The following is a 19,700-nucleotide window of genomic DNA, read 5'->3' on the forward strand; positions in this document are numbered from 1 at the left end:
CGTTAGAGAGTAGTAGACTTTGTATAATTGCGGCGCCCCAGAGCTAATGTTAATGACCCTAGTGTATGCCTGTATGTAATAAAGCGATGTGATATTACCAAGTTTATTTTTGGCCAATTTTTATTTATTTTTTACTGTATTAAACTAACATCTGTTACAGAGTCACAGCTCTTGCAGTTCAGGTAGTCTGTGAGCAGAGGTCGGGTAAAGGAGCACAGAAAAGCAGTATAGACCTCAGTTGTGGAACACTGGAGATTTTGGAATGTCTCTGGCAAGGAGGCCACAGGTCCAGCAAGGATAAAGTCCCAGAATACACTAAGGTATGTGTAATATATGTGTAAAGGCAGCTAAGTGGGACACTGAACTGCTGACTCTGTTCTGGAAGATGTGCTAGATAGAGGAATATTAACTTAAAGGGAACCTGTCACCAGTTTTATGGTGTCCTAACTAAGGGCAACATAAATAAGTGACTGATTCTCTTAGCAAAATGCCGGCTCACTTTCTTTAATTGATCCAGTTAATCTGCCAACATCTTGTATTGAAAAGCTCCAGCTGATAATGATGACTCTCCCTGCCTACCTACTGCAGATTGACAGTTATTTTCCATATGAATCAGCAGCAGGTGGGCAGGGGAGTGGCTATAGCTCTGAATTAAATAAACGCTGGACTCAATGACATCACGCTGGACTCAAATCAGCTCATTAGCATGCGGCATGTGGCATCTTTGTGTGTATATTATGAGGTAACCATCTGTCACACCAGTAAGTGAATACATCTAAGGTACTTTTTAGTAGTTAATGATTGTATAGAATTAGTTAGATTATAATCAAATATCCACATGACAGGTTCCCTTTAAAGTGTATCTCCAATTCTCATTCAAGCTGCTTTTCCCACCAGAAGTTTAAAGGGGTTGTCCCATCTCGACAACCCCATAGATTGTAATAAATGTCAGGACCCACTCTATCTCCAAAACGGGGCCTTCAAAATCAACCAGGAACTGTACTCTACCAAAAGCCTCTCTGCAAAGATGCTTTTGGGCTTCTGATCTTCACTGGGGCCACCTGTTAAGACATGCATTTTGTTATTTATCTGTTTTTGCATTGAGTGATTAATAAATGTCAATGATATCTTGTAATATATCTTATTATAGGAATGTGGCATCTTCCTCACCTTCCCTTCCCGTCCTTCGGGTCCTCTGTTCAGAAACCCCCTTATTCCCCCAAAAACTGCCTAGTGTAAAACAGTAAATAGAAGATGTGGAGGAGGGGGAATGCAGCTTTAGTGTCTTGTGTTTCAGAAAAATAGTATGAGAGGAAGAGTATATTTGTAACCAGGAGGGGACATGGGATTTACTCAGCACACACAACACAGCTCATAAATCAGACTGGACAAAACCCAACTCCTCAGCAAGCGTTTATAGAGTGAATATTACATTTACACGAGCCAACAGAAGGAAGGAAAAGAACCAAAATGTGAAAGATACAGTAGGCACAGCATGTCTGGCTATACTACATCAAATTATATATATAACCATGGCACCAAACTAACACAAACATTAAATCAAAGTCTTGGCCCATCTGAGCACTAACTAAACTGTGGTTTCTACCTCACCGAAGTACAAATCCTATGCAGATAAGGCTTTTCACAGGAGAAACGTCTACCAGATTCAAGGCTCTGACTCAGACAGACAGTCTGAGGCCGCTACTTATCCCCCAGTAATGATCCAAGTGAATACACCTGAGAACACCTCAGGCTAGAGGGAATAGCTGTACTGGAGCAGGGTCGAATGGCAGGTCCCTCTACCAATCCTACCTACCATTCCAAAAACAATCCAGCTCCTAAACCAAGTCTGAATAAACCAGCCCCAGCAAACGGTACTTTGCTGACACCATACAGCCTTCTAAGAAATCTGGGAGGGAGATAGATAGATGGATTCTTTGTAATGAGAATGCTTTTAATTCTTCACTACATATTTGAACTGACACTTCTCACAATATTGTAAAAGATGTACATTCAGCTTTGACAAAACACCAGTGGAGGTTTCCGTTTGGGCCCCCCTCGCACGGAGTCAATGTGATGGAAAGCCAGTTGGCCTTAGATTATTTTGGGCAGGAAAGTGCAGTCACTGAACGCTTCTGTGTCACCTGCACATTCTGCCTTAGGCTACTTTCACACTAGCGGCAACCTTCTCCGGCAGGCTCTTCCGGCGGGTGACGTAGTTTTAGTGACATCTCGTAGTTTTATTCCGGCCGCCTCTCGCCATGTTTGCCGTACTGCCGCTGGAACTCCGGCCCGTCCCCATTATAGTCAATAGAGCCAGAGCGGCAGGCTGTTCACCCGCCGCAACAGCCTGCTGGAGAAGGCTACCACTAGTGTGAAAGTAGCCTTAGATATGGAGGGCTATATGTTACTAGATTTATTTTTTTCCTGTGCAAACATTGATCTTAGCTGAAACTTTTCTTGTTTCTAGGGCCTTATAAGTAATTCCCTTATATACTTCTATTACCCTGTTGCGCTCCCTCATACTGGATAAAAGCGGTGAGCGTATTCGGGACAGTCAGACTTTTAGGACCCTTTCACACGAGCAAGTTTTCCGTCTGGATGCGATGAGTGTAATGAATGCATTGCATCCAGACTGAGTCCTGACCCATTCATTTCAATGGGTCTGTGTACTTGAGCATCACTTTTCACACATCATCTCTGTGTTCAGGAAAAATCGCAGCACGTTCTATATTGTGCAATTGTCACTTAGCCTTGGCTCCATAGAAATGAATGGGGCTTGCGTGAAAAACAGATTGCATCTCAGCAGTCACAGACAAAACTGACTGAACTTGCATGCAAAACCATCCGTATAGGTTGCTGTCTGCCTAGTGCCTTTACCAAGAGGCACTTAATGTGAGTGGAGGGCACCATAAAGTGGCATCAAGTACCTCTGCGTCAAGGTGCATCATTTTTATTGTACAGTGTTGCCATTTCTAGATTTTCTAGAACTGATAAAGAATAAAGATATTTTCTAAGGCTTTTTTTACAATTCATTTTTTGTGCCTGTTTAATTTTTTTTGCTCTCTGAAAACCCCTGGCATATATGTTAAATGGACCCATTGGAAATGTGCTGGTCTGTATCTGGCAAAAATAGCATTAACTAGTGCTGCACACTGCGCTATTCCATACAGAGGCATCCAGTACAAAAATGTATGCACCGCAATTTATACTTTTTTTTTTAAACATGGGTAAATGCGGTGCAGTGTCACCTGTAGTATGGATCTTTTAATGTATGAGGTCTCCAGCACATACAATAAGCTGACACAAGACGCATGTTGTGAAAAGACCCTTCCAGATGTCCTGACTGACTGAAGACTGAGTCATTTTCTTAGCCTTTCATGTATTTTAAATATTTTTTATCTCTTTTTCTTAAACTTAGCTCATGATTTTTCATAGTCCAGCATCCTCGTCTCGTCCCTGTGCTCAAATACATTACAAGCGGATTCACAGGACGCCATCCAGAGTGAGTGTCATGTCAGGTATCTTCTCCATGTCTTTATGGCGTTGGCTCTACAATGACTGTTGGTTGCGCGGTGAACTCACTGGTTACTCTTGCACAACCTCAATGTTGGAATTTTTGTATTTCTCACAAAATTGGTCCCCCCAACGGGAAACATGGAGGTTGCCCAAAGTCACTGTGGAGCCTTTGCTGTAGTGCTCGGTCATTCCTTTTTGTTTCAACACCTGTCCTCTTCTGACATGTCTGTTTTAGTAAGTCATTTTATTCTCGATAATACTTTTGTGGAACATTGTTTCGCACACTATGCTCTTTAGTACCTAAGTTCTTGGTTATTAATGAATCTGCAGCTGGGGGTCAGCAGCTGGGGGTGTCCCTGCACAGACCCACACTTTCCAGTCAACCAGTGTCAGACTGTGCAGGAGCACCCCCAAACTGGTAACACATCTGAAGATTCATTAATAAACTTCAAGTGGGAGGCACTGACTAACAGAACAACATAGTTATATGATAAGAAGCTCCAAGATCAATTCATCATGGGGGCAAGTCCTCTTTAAATTGGTTGTCTCACGTCAGCACATGGCATTTATCCTGTAGAGAAACATAATACAAGGCACTTACTAATGTATTGTGATTGTCCAGATAAATTTTTCTATCACATTATACACTGCTCTGATCCTGGGGTTACAACCGCCCTGCAGTTCAGCAGCAGTCGCTGCACTTCCACACTGTAGGAAAAAGCTCCCACGATCCCAGTAACCAGAGAGGCCAGTGATCTCTCTACTTTATAGGGGCCGAGGCCACAATAGAAAACAAACGGCTCCCCTGTGCCACACAGGGGAGCTGATCCGGCCTCAGGAGCGCAGTGCTCCCAGGGAAAGCTGCCTCAGATGCCGTGGTCACAATTGACTGCAGCATCTGAGGAATTAAATGTCTGCGATCAAAAGTTATTGCTGATCGCAGACATTAGCCCTGAGTGTCTGCTGTGTCATTTCAGTTTATTTTTAATATAGTGTAGGAACACTGGTGTTAAACATTTTTGTAATATACTTTATTAAGGAACAGTTTTATTTATTTATTTTCCACTAGAGAACAGGGTGTAAAGTGTCAAACACTGTAAGTGAGCATTGCTAAGGAGAGTCCATCTTCAGCGTTCTGCTGGCTGGTGAAGACTCCTGTATCATACAGAGGCTTCCAGCCGCCTCTTGTCACTATGTACATGTGCCCTATCACTGCGCATCTGACATGCTTCCAGTGCTAACCTCTCTTCCCTGTGCTCGTCTCTAAGTTAATAAGTACATGGAAGAGAACTGGGATTGGGCCTGTCAACACTTAACGCTAACAGTAAGTATCCGGTAACATAGCGCACTTACTGGTAGCACAGAACGCTGCAACCCCACTGTTCTCCCTATTATCCCAGTGCTAGGAGACACACTAGGTAAGTGCACCGTGTTACTGTACACTTACTTTCATTGTTAGGCGCAGACAGTCTTGATCCCCACTTGCTAAGAGAAAAGAGCTGGGGGAAAAAAGCTAAAATTGCAGAGCTGCTAAAGGTTAGCACTGGCAGCAAGGGGCACAGCAGAGAGGGCGCATATAGGGAGGCAAGGACTGGGGTAGTGACAAGGGGCAAGCGGTATGTTACACACAGATGTCTTCAGCGCTCAGTGGAATGCTGAAGACACTCTCCAATTCTCAGAGCGCTGCTAAGTAGACCAGTTACCTCGTTTTCTAGTACAAAGAAACATCTTTCCCTAATAATTTCGTTTTTATAATATACTTTAACATCCCTGTCCCTACACATTATTAAAAATGAACTGAAATGACTGTTACACTTTCTCGCTTGTATCATTCGGGGACACAGAACCATGGGTATAGCTGCTTGCTGCCACTAGGAGGCGACACTAGGCTAAAAAGTATTAGCTCCTCCCCTGCCGGCTATACCCCCTCCAGCCTGGAGAGAGCATATCAGTTTTTAGCTTAGTGTATAGGAGGCAGACCTCCCTGCTTGCAGGGCGGCTTCCTTTTGTTATATTTTATATATTTTTTTGTTTTATCCCTTTCCCTTTTAGGTAGGGGAAACAGAGGCACCTAGTCCCTCTGTCTACCCTGGGAGCTAGACCGGTGTCGGATTCCCTCACCGCTAAACCTCCCCAAGAAGCAAAAGTGGACCAGGGCAGCCCAGCTCCCCTGCTTCCCGCCAGCCAAAGGGTCACCTGGATCCAGCGAGACCCCCCTGTGCCCCGCAAATTTTGGCCCCGGCTTCTCGGAAGGGTAGGCCGCATTTGGCACCTCCCACTGTGACACAAGGGGGCGGGGCTAAGTTTCCCGCCGCAGCTCGGAGGATTCAGAGGACCGCAGCCACACCAGTGGACTCGGACTTCAGCCGGCAGCACGCGTCTTCAGGGACCACAGGGCCTGGGTCCCCTGCATACTGGTAGGACGGTTCCTTCCCCCTCCAGCCTTGAGTACATCAGTGGGCAGCCATGTCCGAAACCACTGGTGACCCCCGCATTCCAACAGCTGCCACTTATTATGCATGTGTGAAATGCAAAATTAATTTTCCTCGCGGCCAGCTGGACTCTGTCTGCTCTGCATGCTGTGAGCCCACGCAGGTTCTGCCCCCCCAGCCCACGCAGCCGCATGCCCGCCCTGACCAGATGGAACCGGACTGGGCTTGTGCCTTGTCCCGAGCAGTGGAGGACCTTTCTAAGATATCTCAATCCACCCTTACTCTCATGGCTCGTTTGGTTGATAAATCTCCACCTGCGCAGTCAGCGCCATCCTCTGTGCGAAGGTCTGCCCCTAAGACGCTCTCCAATCGGCTCAGGGCAGGACGTCATTCCTCCTCTGACGCCTCAGCATCTCCTCTTCACCATGGGTCACGCTCGGTAACATCCTCCCTCCCAGGAGAAGTTCTGCCAGATGGGGAAATTAGTGTCTTTGACTCGAATATGGATCCGGAACAATCTTCCAAGATTGCTTCCATGGTGGACAGCTTAGTTTCTGCTGTCCGTGACACCTTCCAGGTGCAGGACGACTCCCCCTCCACTAGTCACCAGGGAGTGCTTTTCTCCGAGCCAGGCAAACTCCTAATGCCTTCACCTTACATGACGACTTTTCGGTCGTCATTGCTAAGGCATGGAATCATCCAGAACGTTGCTTTAACACGCCAAAGCGACTTGATCTGCTGTATCTCTTTTTGGCGGACTGGGTGGCTAAGTGGTCCTTCCCTCCCAAGGTGGACCCTCTGGTAGCACACCTAGCCAAAAACACCACCATTCCGGTAGCTGATGGCATAGCCCTGCAGGACCCAGTGGATTGCCGCATGGAGTCTTGAGCGAAGTCCATTTTTGCTGCAAGTGGCTCAGCGCTTCGGCCCATTTTCGCCTCCGCTTGGGTCTCGGAGTGGACACTCCGGTTAAACCAGGACTTGGCGGCGGACATTATGCTCACCGAGCTCCAGTCCTTGGCTCTGCAAATTTCACAGGTGGGAAAGTACCTCTGTGAGGCATCCCTGGATACGGGTGCACTTGTTGCCCGTTTATCGGTTCTCGCGGTAACCTTGAGGCGCGAACTCTGGCTTAAGGTTTGGGCAGCGGACTCTTCGTCAAAGCGTTCCCTTACCAGCCTTCCGTTAGCCGTCTCCCGTTTGTTCTGGACCCGGCTTGATGAAATCATCTCTGAGGCTATGGGCGGTAAAAGTACCCATCTCCCGCAAAGAAAGTCCAGGCGCATGTTTCGCGCTAAGCAAACAAGTCCCCGAGTCCAGTCCTTTTGTCCATTCTCCGGCACGCGTCCGGCAGCAACAGCAGCCCCTTCCAGATCCTCTACGGAGGAAGCCATTCTTCAGACCTCAACCAGCCTGGTGCCCAAAGGCACAGCCTGCCCGTCCTGCATTCAGCAAGCAGTCCTCCGCATGAAGATGCGCCCCACCCTATTCCTTTTTCAGGAAGTGTGGCGGGCCCACATCTCAGATGTGTGGGCACTCGAAATCGTAACCTCGGGTTACAAGATCGAGTTTGCATCCCCTCCTCCTCAACGTTTCTTTCCCTCCCAGCCACCCAGGGATCCAGATCGAGCTGTAGCTTTTTTCCAGGCAATTCAATCTCTCCCTGCATGGGGGTGATATCCCCGGTCCCTCGGACGGAGCAATTCTCAGGGTTTTATTCAAATCTGTTTGTCATCCCCAAGAAAGAAGGATCAGTTTGCCCGATTCTGGACCTCAATTTCATAAACCGGTTCCTCCGGGTTCAGCACTTCAGAATGGAATCCCTTCGCTCCGTGATTGCTTCACTGGACCGAGGCGAATTTCTCTCGTCAATAGACATTCAGGACACGTAGTTACACTTCCCCATTGCCCCAGCGCATCAGCGTTTCCTCCGCTTCGCAGTGGGGCTCCATCACTATCAGTTCGTCACCCTTCCCTTTGGCCTGGCAACGGCACAGCGAGTCTTTACTAAAATTCTCGCTCCTCTCATGGCACTTCTTTGTACCAGGGGCATCAACCTGATTCCCTATTTGGACGACATTCTGGTCAAAGTGGCGACCTTCAGTCAGAACGAGGACAGCCTGCGTATCACTTTGGATCCCCTAGCACGGTTCGGGTGGTTGGTAAATTTCCAGAAGTCTTCTCTGCTTTCTACCAGACGGATCACTTTTCTAGGCATGATCCTTGATACGGACGAGGCGTTGGTGCCTCCCTCTGGACAAGCGGCTGGCTCTTCGTCAGTCAATCCGCCTCCTCCTCTGGCGCAAGTACCCTTTAATTCGGTTTTGCATGAAGGTATTGGGTGCAATGGTCGCTTCTTTCGAGGCTGTTCCGTTTGCACAATTTCACACTCGTTCACTTCAACTGACAATCTTGTCGTTGTGGGACAAGTCACCGGATTCCCTGGACCATCGCATCGTCCTGCTCCAAGGGGTGCGTTCGGAACTCAGATGGTGGCTTTCGGCCCCAACATTGGAGTTGGGGAAGTTCTTTCTCCTGATCTCATGGATGGTCATCACCACCGACGCCAGTCTCCAAGGTTGGGGCGGAGCCTTCTCGCCTCGGATGGTCCAAGATGTATGGTCTCAGTTGGAGTCCAAACTGCCCATCAACATACTGGAACTCCGGGCCATTCATCTGTCCCTTCTACATTGGGCCCCTCTCCTGAAGGACCGGCCGATACGGGTCAGTCCATCAAGGAGGAACCCGCAGTCAGGCAGTGATGACGGAGTCAGCCAAGATCCTACGGTGGGTGGAGACTCATATACCGGCTCTTTCGGTGGTCTACATTCCGGGAGTGGAGAACTGGACGGCGAATTTCCTCAGTCAGATGACGGTGGACCTGGGGGAGTGGTCTCTGCAGCCGGAGGTAGACCTGATGGCATCCGGACTTAAGCTCCCTGTCTTCTTCTCTCGAACAAGAGATCCCAGGGCATGCGCAGTAGACGCGCTGGTGACACCATGGGACTGGTGTTCCTTGATGTACGTGTTTCCACCTCTCCCTCTCCTGCCCTGAGTCTTACGCAAAATCAAGATGGAGGACATCCAAACGATCCTCATCGCTTCGGATTGGCCTCTTCGCGCGTGGTACACAGACATCGTTCGTTTCCTAGGAGACACACCGTGGCTCCTTCCATTCAGACCAGATCTTCTCTCTCAGGGTCCTGTCTTCCACCAGCGTTTAGAGTCGCTACGTTTGACGGCGTGGCTGTTGAAACCGCCATTCTAAAGCAGCGAGGTTTCTCGTACAGGGTCATCCACACCATGATTAAAGCCAGGAAACAGGTGTCGTCCAGGATTTATTACAGAACTTGGAAGTCCTTTTTGCATTTCTGTGAAGAACGTAGCCTCCCCCCGCTACACTTCTCTCTTCCCGTCATTCTTTCATTTCTGCAGTCGGGTCTGGATTTGGGCCTTGCCCTTAGTACCTTGAAGGGACAGGTGTCGGCGCTATAAATTTTTTTCCAGCGTCCTCTGGCACTTCAGGCTCTTGTTAAGACCTTCCTGCAAGGGGTGTCCCATACCGTTCCTCCTTATCGTCCTCCCTTGCCTTCTTGGGACTTAAACCTGGTTCTGGGTTCTCTCCAATTGGCTCCATTTGAGCCTTTAGACACAGTTCCCCTCTGTATTCTCTCCTGGAAAGTCGCATTCTTGGTGCCTATTACTTCCATCAGGCAACGCTTTCCTGTAAGGAACCCTTCCTTTTTCTGCACCAAGATAAGGCAGTACTCCAACCTATAACCTTCTTTTCAGCCGAAGGTAGTATCTGCCTTCCATGTCAACGAAGACATCGTTCTTCCATCATTCTGCCCCTCTCCTCCGCATTCTAGAGAGCAGGCTCTCCATCAACTGGACGTAGTTGGAGCTCTCAGGATTTACTTGTCTGTCTCGAGAGCTTTGCGCTGTACGGACTCTCTGTTCATTATTCCGGAATGTCCTCGGAAGGGTTTGGCGGCTTCGAAGTTGACTATTGCCAGGTGGATCCGGTTGGCAATTACCGAGGCATACCACTCCCGGGGCAAGGTGCTGCCCCTTGGTATTACAGCTCACTCGACCATGGCAGTGGGCTCGTCTTAGGATCGCTTCCATCAAGCTTCAGCTTCACAGCTGTGCAAGGCAGCGACGTGGTCATCCTTGCACACGTTCACAAAGTTTTACCAGGTGCATACTTTTGCATTGGCGGACGCTGCGCTGGGCCGCAAGGTCTTGCGGGCAGCGGTGTCTTGAGCTTCCTCAAGGCAGTTTCCATGGGGATGTGTTCTTCCCGCCCCATGGACTGCTTTGGAACGTCCCATGGTTCTGTGTCCCCCAATGATACGAGCGAGAAAACAAGATTTTTGTGAACTCACCTGTAAAATCTCTTTCTCGCTTAGTTCATTGGGGGACACAGCTCCCCCCCATTGTGTTTCATTATAACCGCAGGTGCTGGCGGTTTGTTTGCCAGTGGGGTCCTCAGTTTGGTTCGACCCTTCTGGCATTACTTGTGTTCTGATTGCTTTTTATATGTTTATTTTTTTTTCTCCTCCAACTGCTTGAGTGCAAACTGATATGCTCTCTCCAGGCTGGAGTGGGTATAGCCGGCAGAGGAGGAGCTAACACTTTTTAGGCTAGTGTCAGCAAGCAGCTATACCAATGGTCCTGTGTCCCCCAATGAACTAAGCAAGAAAGAGATTTTACAGGTGAGTTCACAAAAATCTCGTTTTTAGTGGCTTCTGTTTTGACCTTTTTAGTTTCTTAATTTTTGTGTTTTTACTCTTTTGAGCTCTGTTTTTTAATATCCGACCGGTTTCTCACTTCTGGCTTTTCTCTCCTTTTGCTTCCTGTCATCTCCCTCTCAGAGTAGCCGTAAGAAGCAGTCGGTGAAAGTGAGCGCTGAAATCAGAGTGGAGTTGGAGGATTTTAAGTCTGAGTTTGACCTGGGTCTTATTGACCGGCTGGGGTCCCTCTTCCAAGATGGAGCCACAAAAGCAGCAAGCCCTCAAGGACCCTTTGACTTGCACCTGGTAAAAAAAGGATTAAGAAAAAAAAAAAGCTAGTGAAGGATTATTTATAGATGAAGTGTTAGCTAAACTGGGTTTCCATATAATAATTCACATTGTGCTTGTTTAGCTGTAGTTTTACTGCCAGTCTGCATAAATCTCTGTCTGTTCTGTAAAACAATGTCTAGCTTTGTTTGGATTAATATTTTGCTGGTGAAAACAGTGAATATCTGTGTTTCAGTCTAATTTATTCTTCGTGCCCTCCAAACAAACTATTGACTTAGACTTATGACTGTATATCTCTGTGCTAAAGTTAGCCTTGCCAAAACCACAGCATTGTTATTTTCTCTGTGTCAGAGTGATGCGACTCCTGCCCCTGAAGAGGATATAGAGATTCATGTGATGGCTTCCAAAGCACACATACATCTCCAGTTCCCAGTACCAGACTTAAGGCCCCCTGCAGAGCGCCGGTCTTGGGCGCAGAAGGCCGTAAGGAAGGAATCTCTGGAAATGGAGGTGGCAGATTTGGAGATCAGTACACAAAGGAAAACTGGTGTAGAAGAACCCAGCAAGATAGAGATAACATTTGGGGACCTACATGGTGAGATACATTGTCAAGATGGTTAGAAAGTCTCCAAAACGCTAAAGGTGAGATTTCTCATTACTAGTGCAAAGAAACGGGAAGGAGTTCCTCCATTGCAACTAATCCTGCTTTTATTTCTAAATGACCCCTAAGAACTGAGAGCTGCCATCTGATTAGTTGTTCTCCCTTTCTTTGGGTTAGTTTTGATAAATCTCCCCAGTGGTGTTTGGAATAGACAGCAGGGAGCGTGTAAAGCTTTCCAGTAACATATGTGATGTTCATGTAATCCCTTCAGGTGTATTCTCTGATGGGAACAAGTTACGTGTTCCATGTCTGAAGGTCAGTAAAGGACTAGATCCTCTCGCCAAACCAGGGGGAAAGAAATTCATCTTCCCCAGGTTAGTGAACATTGCAAGCAATGGCATATTACCGTACATGTTTTTTTTTTTTTTAAAACAAATCAGTATTCTGAAACATAAAAGAGCAGTTGTTTTAAAATTCCTTTCACATTTTTAGTATTTTAGTGACCCTCCTTCCTGAAAACAAAGCCTTTCCATGGGACCTGTGCCGGGACAAAATTGAAGACCCAGATCTTCCATCTGTGGAAAGCCCTTGTGAATTGAAACAGCCTGAACCTTCCCCTTTCTCATCTAAGAGGACAATGTTTGAGACTGAAGAGGTTAGCCATGATATATCAGTTACTTCTGTGTCATTCTATGGCCAAGCTTATGATGGTATACTATATACATGTATATATGTATTATACATGATTTTTGTAATAAATTTTTTTTATTCAGATCTGGCATTTGGTAGAAATGTACAGAAGAAAATCACAATACCTTCCAAGGTGTACATCATACAAAAGAAATGACAAATATATATGTCACAAAATGTAAGGTTCACATTGATTGCAGCATACCAAAGAAGGATCGGCCTAGATCTCATTTTCAATTTTCAACCCTCCCAACCCCCCCTCCCCTCCAAGAAAACAAAAACCAATCGAGACCCGAGCGACATGTTGACATAGATTTCCCCATCAGATTCAGACTTATGTGGTCTCGACAACTATAACCCTTCCTCTCAATTAACCAACCAAAATGTAGAATAGCACTACCGATAATCTAAGGTATCTATCCTGAGTCATATCAACAGATCCCCCAAACTACCTGCCAACCTCGCTTTCATGTACCAGGTCGTGTCCACAAATGGCTTAATAACTTCCTTCTTTTCGTACATTGTTAGCGACTTCTCAATAAACGGCCTCCATTTATGGACAAAGGATTTGATGGATACTTCCTTGTTGCGCTCCGCATCCAATCTATCCATATACAGGAGCACTTTCACCGTGCCTATGACTTCCTCCAAAGTGGGCACCTGGGGTTGAAGCCATTTCCTCAGAATGCACTTCTTTGCTGCAAGCAATATTACATGAGGCCCCTTGGTGCCCACTATGGGTGAATCCACTTCCTCTTGGACCCTGGGAATGAATTGAAAGACACATTGTTGAGGTGTATCTTTGACTTCAACCTTCCAGACGTCATGGACATATCCACAGATTTGCTCCCAATACGCTCTAAGTTTAGAGCACCCCCAAATCCCGTGTAGAAGGTCAGCTTTGTACAGGTCACATTTGGGGCAGTTTCTCAAGTAGTGTGCTGGTGCATTCTCATAAGACAAGTTATAGGCATATGTAGCCCTATGGATTATCCTGAATTGGGATTCTCTCCAGTGCTCGCTACTAATAGCACCTCTAACCTTATCTATCCCCTCCCGTATCTTAAAGGTAAGTTTACCATCCACTATCTGTTTCTCCCATTCCTTGAACACAGTCTGCGCAACCCCTTCGAGCTTGACATTCATCAATCTCCGATATAGCGTGGAGATATTATCCATAGTGTCCCCTTTGTTCATCAAACTAGCAAACCTAATAACAGAGGTTTCAGTACCAAGAGTTCTCGACTGGGCTGCGCAAAATGTCTGTATCTGCAAATATTGTAAATACTGCTTTGGTAATATGGAATGTTTGGCTCGCACTTCCTCCCAAGACAGTAACTTTAGTCCATTGGCCGTCAAAAGATCGCCCAGGGTCCTCACATTTTTCCTACGCCATTCCTGGAATAATCTATTAGAGCTTCCCTGCGGAAAAGATGGGAGAGACCACAGTGGCATGTAGGATGAGATATAGATTGGTAGTTTGTATAATTTTCTGACATGCTTCCACGCCATTATAGTATCCCTCACTATCAAAGCCTGCTTGACTTCCTGTGGTAGTAATGGAAGTTTTGTGTGTAGTAGAGCACGCAGGTCAAGTGGCGACACCAGCTCCTGTTCCAAAGCCCTATCAGCGTAATGTGAGGTTCCCCCCACCCAATCCCGTACATACCGCCATAGTGCAGCCAAGTTATAACCCCATATATCAGGCAGTTGCAAACCCCCTTCCCATTTTAAAAGGCAAAGTTTCCTGTACGCAATACGGGGTCTTTTTCCCTTCCAGAGGAAAGTTACAAACGCGGCTTGCAGTTTGTGCACATCCGTGTGTTTCAATAAAAGCGGCACCATCTGCAACGGGTATAAGAGCCTGGCAAAACTCGTCATTTTAATAAGGCTCGCTCTCCCTAACAATGTGAGTGGGAGTTCCTGCCATTTCTTTAATTCTTGAATAATTTTAGTTATCAAGGGGTCGTAATTCAACTTATACATTTTGGTTGGGGACTTGCCTATTTTAATACCCAGATACTTTATATGGTCTCGCGCTATAGTAATCAGACCATCATCAAACTTCACTCCTATTCCTCTCCCAATGTGCAACAACTGACACTTAGCCACATTGATTTTATACCCCATAAAAGTTCGCACTCTATCAAGGGCCTCTAGGACCTTAGGCAGGTCTGTAGTGGGATCATGCAAAAACAAAAGCATATCATCCGCGAAGCATGTCAGTTTAATCTCCTTATTCCCCACCTTTTATTCCTGCATACACCCCGGAGCTCAACAAGTATCTGGCCAGTGGTTCCAGAGCAATGTTGAACAAAAGTGGGGAAAGCGGGCATCCCTGTCTCGTGCCCTTCTGCAACTGGAATTGAGCAGACAACCAGCCAGGAACACAAATTCTTGCCTGCGGTGAGGTATAAATCGCCTGAACAAAGGCCCGGAAAGGCCCCTGAATTCCTATTTTGTCCAATACTAAATCCAGCCACTGCCAATTCACATTGTCGAAGGCTTTTTCGGCATCTAAAGCCAAGAGAGCTTCTCTTCCCATCTCACCTGTCTGCCGCCTCCTGAGGAGCCCGTCCTGCACTGCCAGAACAGTTCGTATGTTAATTGTGGCTGACCGACCTTTAACAAACCCTACTTGATGTGGTCCAATTATTTTTGGCAAAATGTTAGCCAGTCTGTTCGCCATTAGTTTTGCTAGGATTTTCAAATCCTGATTTATCAAAGATATGGGTCTATAGGAACCCGGAAGAGTGGGGTCCTTATCTGGTTTGGGTATCAATTTAATATGTGCCAAATTTCCTGAGGGCATCACCGTACGAGTTTGAATAATAGAGTCAAATAGTTTCATCAGGCTGGGGACTATCTCCGGGCCCATAGATTTATAAAATTCCGCTGGGAAACCATCGGGTCCCGGGGCCTTCCCATTATGTAGGGATTTTATCACTAAGCTAATTTCTTGTTCCGTAATCAGACCATTCAACATCAACAAATCCGACTCCTCAACAGACGGCAGAGAGACTGAGTCTAGGAAGGCGCGCCCTTCCGGAATATTGCAAGGGTCTTGGGCATATAACTGCTCATAATATTGTTTAAAAATCTCCAGTGTAACCTTAGGGTCACCAGATATGTCCCCCTTTTCTGTTCGTAATTTGGGAGGCGGTATCTGTGTTCTTCTCCCTTGTGCAAGCCTAGCCAGTAATCTACCCGACTTATTACCAAATTTAAAAAAATAAGCTGATGAGTGGTCAGCATGGACCCTTTCCACTTTTTCTGCATAATGGTCGTAATTATGTTTGGCCGTGACCCATTTAGTTTTATTGGTCTCTGTAGGATTTAGTTGAAACTCCGTATATAGCGACCTTAAATTGTTTGTGGCTTCTAACAATTTAGAACGCAAATCCCTCTTTTGGGCTAAAGTGTAGGAAATGATCTTTCCCCGTAATACAGCCTTAGCCGTGTCCCAAAAAAGGGGGGGATTGTCCTGGTGTTGCCCATTCGTGTCTTTATATTCCCACCACCACCCTAATAGTTTGGCCTTAAAGGTTTCATCCATGGCTAAATATCCCGACAACCTCCACAGAATATCCTGCCCCTTTGCACTAACCTCTCTCAGTCTCAATGATACCGGCGAGTGATCAGAAATCACCATTTCTTCAATCTTCACCTCACATACCTTGGAAGTCAGTAGACTGGAGCCCAAGAAGTAATCAATCCTCGACCACGCACATTGAGAGTGAGAGAAGTGAGTATATGCCCGCTCAGAGGGGTTGCAGTGCCTCCAGATATCCGTTAATTTAGTGACTTCCATCATATTTGGCAGTATGGAAAGCACATTCTGTTTATCTTTTGTGCCAACCTTTGTCCGCTTTCTATCCTCCAGGACCGAATGTACCATGTTCAAGTCCCCACCTACCAGCACTAAGCTATTGGGGTCTTGCAAGATCTGTCTTTCTAAATTCCCAATAAAAGGACCTGCGTGTGCATTGGGGGCATAGACATTATAGATTGACAGTGTCCCTGCAGGGGTTTCAACGGTCAGGTTGACTAGTCGTCCACTACCATCTGCCTCCTGTGCCAGAATTTTATACTGCAATTTTTTATGCAGCAGTATAAGTACTCCTGCCTTCTTTCCCTCCGATGGGGATCCTACCACTTCTCCCACCCATAATTTCCGCATTCTCTGGAAATCTGTCGCCTCCAGATGCGTCTCTTGCAGCAGGGCAATATCAGCATGTAATTTTTTCAGATGCCGCAGAACCATCATTCTCTTATGTGGAGAGCGTAGACCTTTAACATTCCATGTAACTATATTGACCATATTGATACCTCCCTAGTACTCTTGCCACTGATATTCAGATTATCTGTAGTGCTATAAGATCCCAACCCCCTCCTTTCCCAACTGAACAGAAAACCCAATAACTACTGTATCACCAAAGGTGACCGCGAACTTATGAATTTCTGACTTCACTTTTTTCTCGCCTATTTAGAGACTTCGCTATCTCTTTATCTCTTATATTCCTATTCACCAGAACATATAATAACTTCCTCCGTCCCCCTTTAGAACCTTTTGCTGAGCAAACATAATATAGGTCTTCTACTCAGCCCTTATGTATACACTCCGTTTGTATTTCCGAGACACCCACGAAGACGAGTCAACTCCAAAGCCGACTAAAACGCGTCCATGAGGGTCACGGAAATCCAATATGACATAAACCATTAGTTAAACTTCAAATAGACCAACCGCAGCACATGTTACAGCTACTGAACATAGCTACCATCTCGCGTAGAATCAAAAAGTCCCTCAGACCCGATAGTTATCACTTTAGTCCCTTCTGGCACGTCGATCCTCATGACCTCTATTCCCATTCCCTCGCCGGCGCGGTGATCGCGGCCTTTGTGAGGCGGGTCTGTCCCTCTGTGGCGACGGGGTTCTTCCTGATGATGTGATCCGTGCAGGGGATCTTTCTGCATTGTCTTGTAAAGTTAACATGTCCATGCACTTCTCGGCCTCCTCTGGTGTCTCAAAAGTCTCAGACGAACCATCTTCTTTAAAAACTTTCAATACCGCCGGGTATATTAGAGCAAACTTTCGTTTCTTTCTTACAAGACTTGAGCATATCACCGAGAAAGCCCTCCTTCTTCTCGAGACTTCCGCACTGTAATCACCAAACAGCAGAACTTTATAGCCTCTAACATCGATCGGCTTTCCTCTTTTCTTGAAATGTCCCAAGATATCCGCTTTCTCTGCGTAGTTCAGGTATTTGACAATAACAGGACGGGGCCTCACAGGTTGATCGTTACTGCGGTCGCCATTTTGCTCCAGCCGCACTGGGCCCACCCGATGCGCCCGCTCCACTACGCAAGGGCTGCGGATCCCTAGGGCTTTAGGAATGTCCACCGAGCAGATCGAGACCAGCTGACTAGCAGGTACGGACTCTGGTAGTCCAATAATCCGCACATTACTGCGCCGAGATCGATTTTCTAAATCTTCCAGTTTGTCCCGCATACCAGCCGTAGATCTGAGCACCGCCTGTAGCTCTATCTGAGCCTGGCTTAAATCAGTCTCTAGCGAGTTAATTTTGTCCGCCATCTCCAAAATCTGGGACGAATTCTTAGAGACATCCGCCTAAAGCTGTGTTAGCGTGGTCTCCACCGCAGCCTCCAGCGCCGCTTTGATGTCCGGGGCCAAAAGTTTAGCGACCTCGACTGCCAGGGCTTTACATCCAACCCCCAAACCTCTCAATACCTCAGGCTCCTGGTTGAGTGTCTCCGGATCAGACTCTTGCTCGGTGACCATCAAGGTGGCGGGAGGGGGTTGGGACGAGGACCTGGCGGAGCGCATGAAACGGTCTGCAGCGCCCGCCATCTTGTCGTCCTCCGCTGCGGCCTTTGCGTGTTTACGAAGTGCCGGGCTTCCCACACTTGTGCCGCTCCTGGTCAGATATTTCTCCATCCACTCCGGAGGAGGTATACAGCAGGTGAACGGGGATTACACCCCTTTGTCAAGGCTAGCGGTCCTGTGGTCGGTTCACTGGCACGGAGCTCTCCTCTCCTGCTGCCTCACATGCGAGCGCCGGAACCGGAAGTCCCTATACATGATTTTCAGTCCTCTGCAATATTTTTCACAATTTTGTAATTTTTCCTCATAGATGGTTATTCCAGCTGACCCAGAAGAAATGGCAGATTTCCAGCAGGTCACCCTTGGATCCTCTCAGTATAGACTTGAGATCACTCTGCCCAGAGCTCACATATTCCTTCCCAGTAAGGAAATGTATGAAAACTTGTACAACAGGTATTGTATTTGATCATACTGCCCCATTTATTATATGACTTTACTGCATACTTTACTATGCATGGACCTTTTTTGCTCCTCAGGTTGTGTAATGATCTGTTGATGTGGGAGCCTATGGTTTTGTTTGATGCACCCCTGACTGACTCTCTGTTCCCTTCCGAGACACTATCTATGCCGAGTTACCAACAGGACACTTTCCGCATGTGCAAGTCGGCATTCCGACTAGGTGAGTTTGTGTTACAGGTGTATGTAGATCACCCGTAATTATAGCTGGCCATAGACTTGAACGACTTTATTAGGTAGAAAGGTGTCATATGTAAAATATTTGAAGGTATCCAAATTGTCACTCAGCATCTCAGGGGAGCAAACCTATCCATTTCTTTGTCCCTCCCAGATGTGAGAGACCGTGTGTTACAGCGCTCAGGTTAGGTAAAGAAATGGTTATAATGCAGGAGTGTGCACTATATTCATTTCTCTAAATAACTTGCATTGCAGATTCTGCTTCTAAATGTCTTTTTCTCGTGCGTGGCATTGGGGGACACAGCACCATGGGTATATGCCCAGCTGCCACTAGGAGGCTGACACTAGAAACAAAAAAGTGTTGGCTCCACCCAGGTGGGCTATACCCCTCTGCTAGAGCCAGAACAACTCAGTCTAGTTCTAGTGTCCGTAGGAGGCAGACATGACCTGCTAGCAGGTCCTTTTTCTGCTAATTTTTTATCTTTTATTTTTATTTTTATTTCTTTTAATTTTTTCCTCTACAGGTAGCAGGGGCGGCTCCATCGTGTTCCACCTTAGTTGTCCCCCTGCGGGCGCGTACTCGGTACCTTGCAGCCACCCAGTCCCCAACGTGACCTGCTTCCGCAGTGGATTCCGGCGGACCCACGGTTTCCGTGTTGAGTCCGCCGAGGGGGTGGTCATGCTGCGCCTGAACTAATCGGAGGGTGAGTATGTGCTTCAGCCCCAACCCCCTCCCCCCCCCCCCCACCTCCACTTAGTAAGCTGGGCCTTTGGGGGGGGGCACTTCTCCTTCTTGGGGTCTCCCCCGCTCTCCTCTCAGGGGGGTCGCCATTCTGGAGCCTTTTTTAATGGTGTCGGCCCCTTTAAGACGGCCGGTTTCGGCCCTCGCTCTCCCTACC

At 47.0% G+C, this 19,700-nt stretch overlaps 1 protein-coding gene across 1 annotated transcript in view; it reads left to right on the forward strand.

Annotated features, from left to right (window-relative positions):
• ATG2A (autophagy related 2A) overlaps positions 1-19,700 on the forward strand; it is a 132,516-nt gene that overhangs the window by 32,604 nt on the left and 80,212 nt on the right. Inside the window, exons 12-19 of the mRNA XM_044269730.1 lie at positions 161-320; positions 3,422-3,505; positions 10,829-10,993; positions 11,327-11,570; positions 11,848-11,950; positions 12,069-12,231; positions 18,419-18,561; positions 18,645-18,787. Coding sequence (XP_044125665.1) covers positions 161-320; positions 3,422-3,505; positions 10,829-10,993; positions 11,327-11,570; positions 11,848-11,950; positions 12,069-12,231; positions 18,419-18,561; positions 18,645-18,787 — 1,205 coding nt within the window. The remainder of the gene's footprint in view (positions 1-160; positions 321-3,421; positions 3,506-10,828; positions 10,994-11,326; positions 11,571-11,847; positions 11,951-12,068; positions 12,232-18,418; positions 18,562-18,644; positions 18,788-19,700) is intronic.

The sequence above is a fragment of the Bufo gargarizans genome, chromosome 10 (assembly GCF_014858855.1).
Source record: "Bufo gargarizans isolate SCDJY-AF-19 chromosome 10, ASM1485885v1, whole genome shotgun sequence".
NCBI lineage: Eukaryota > Metazoa > Chordata > Amphibia > Anura > Bufonidae > Bufo > Bufo gargarizans.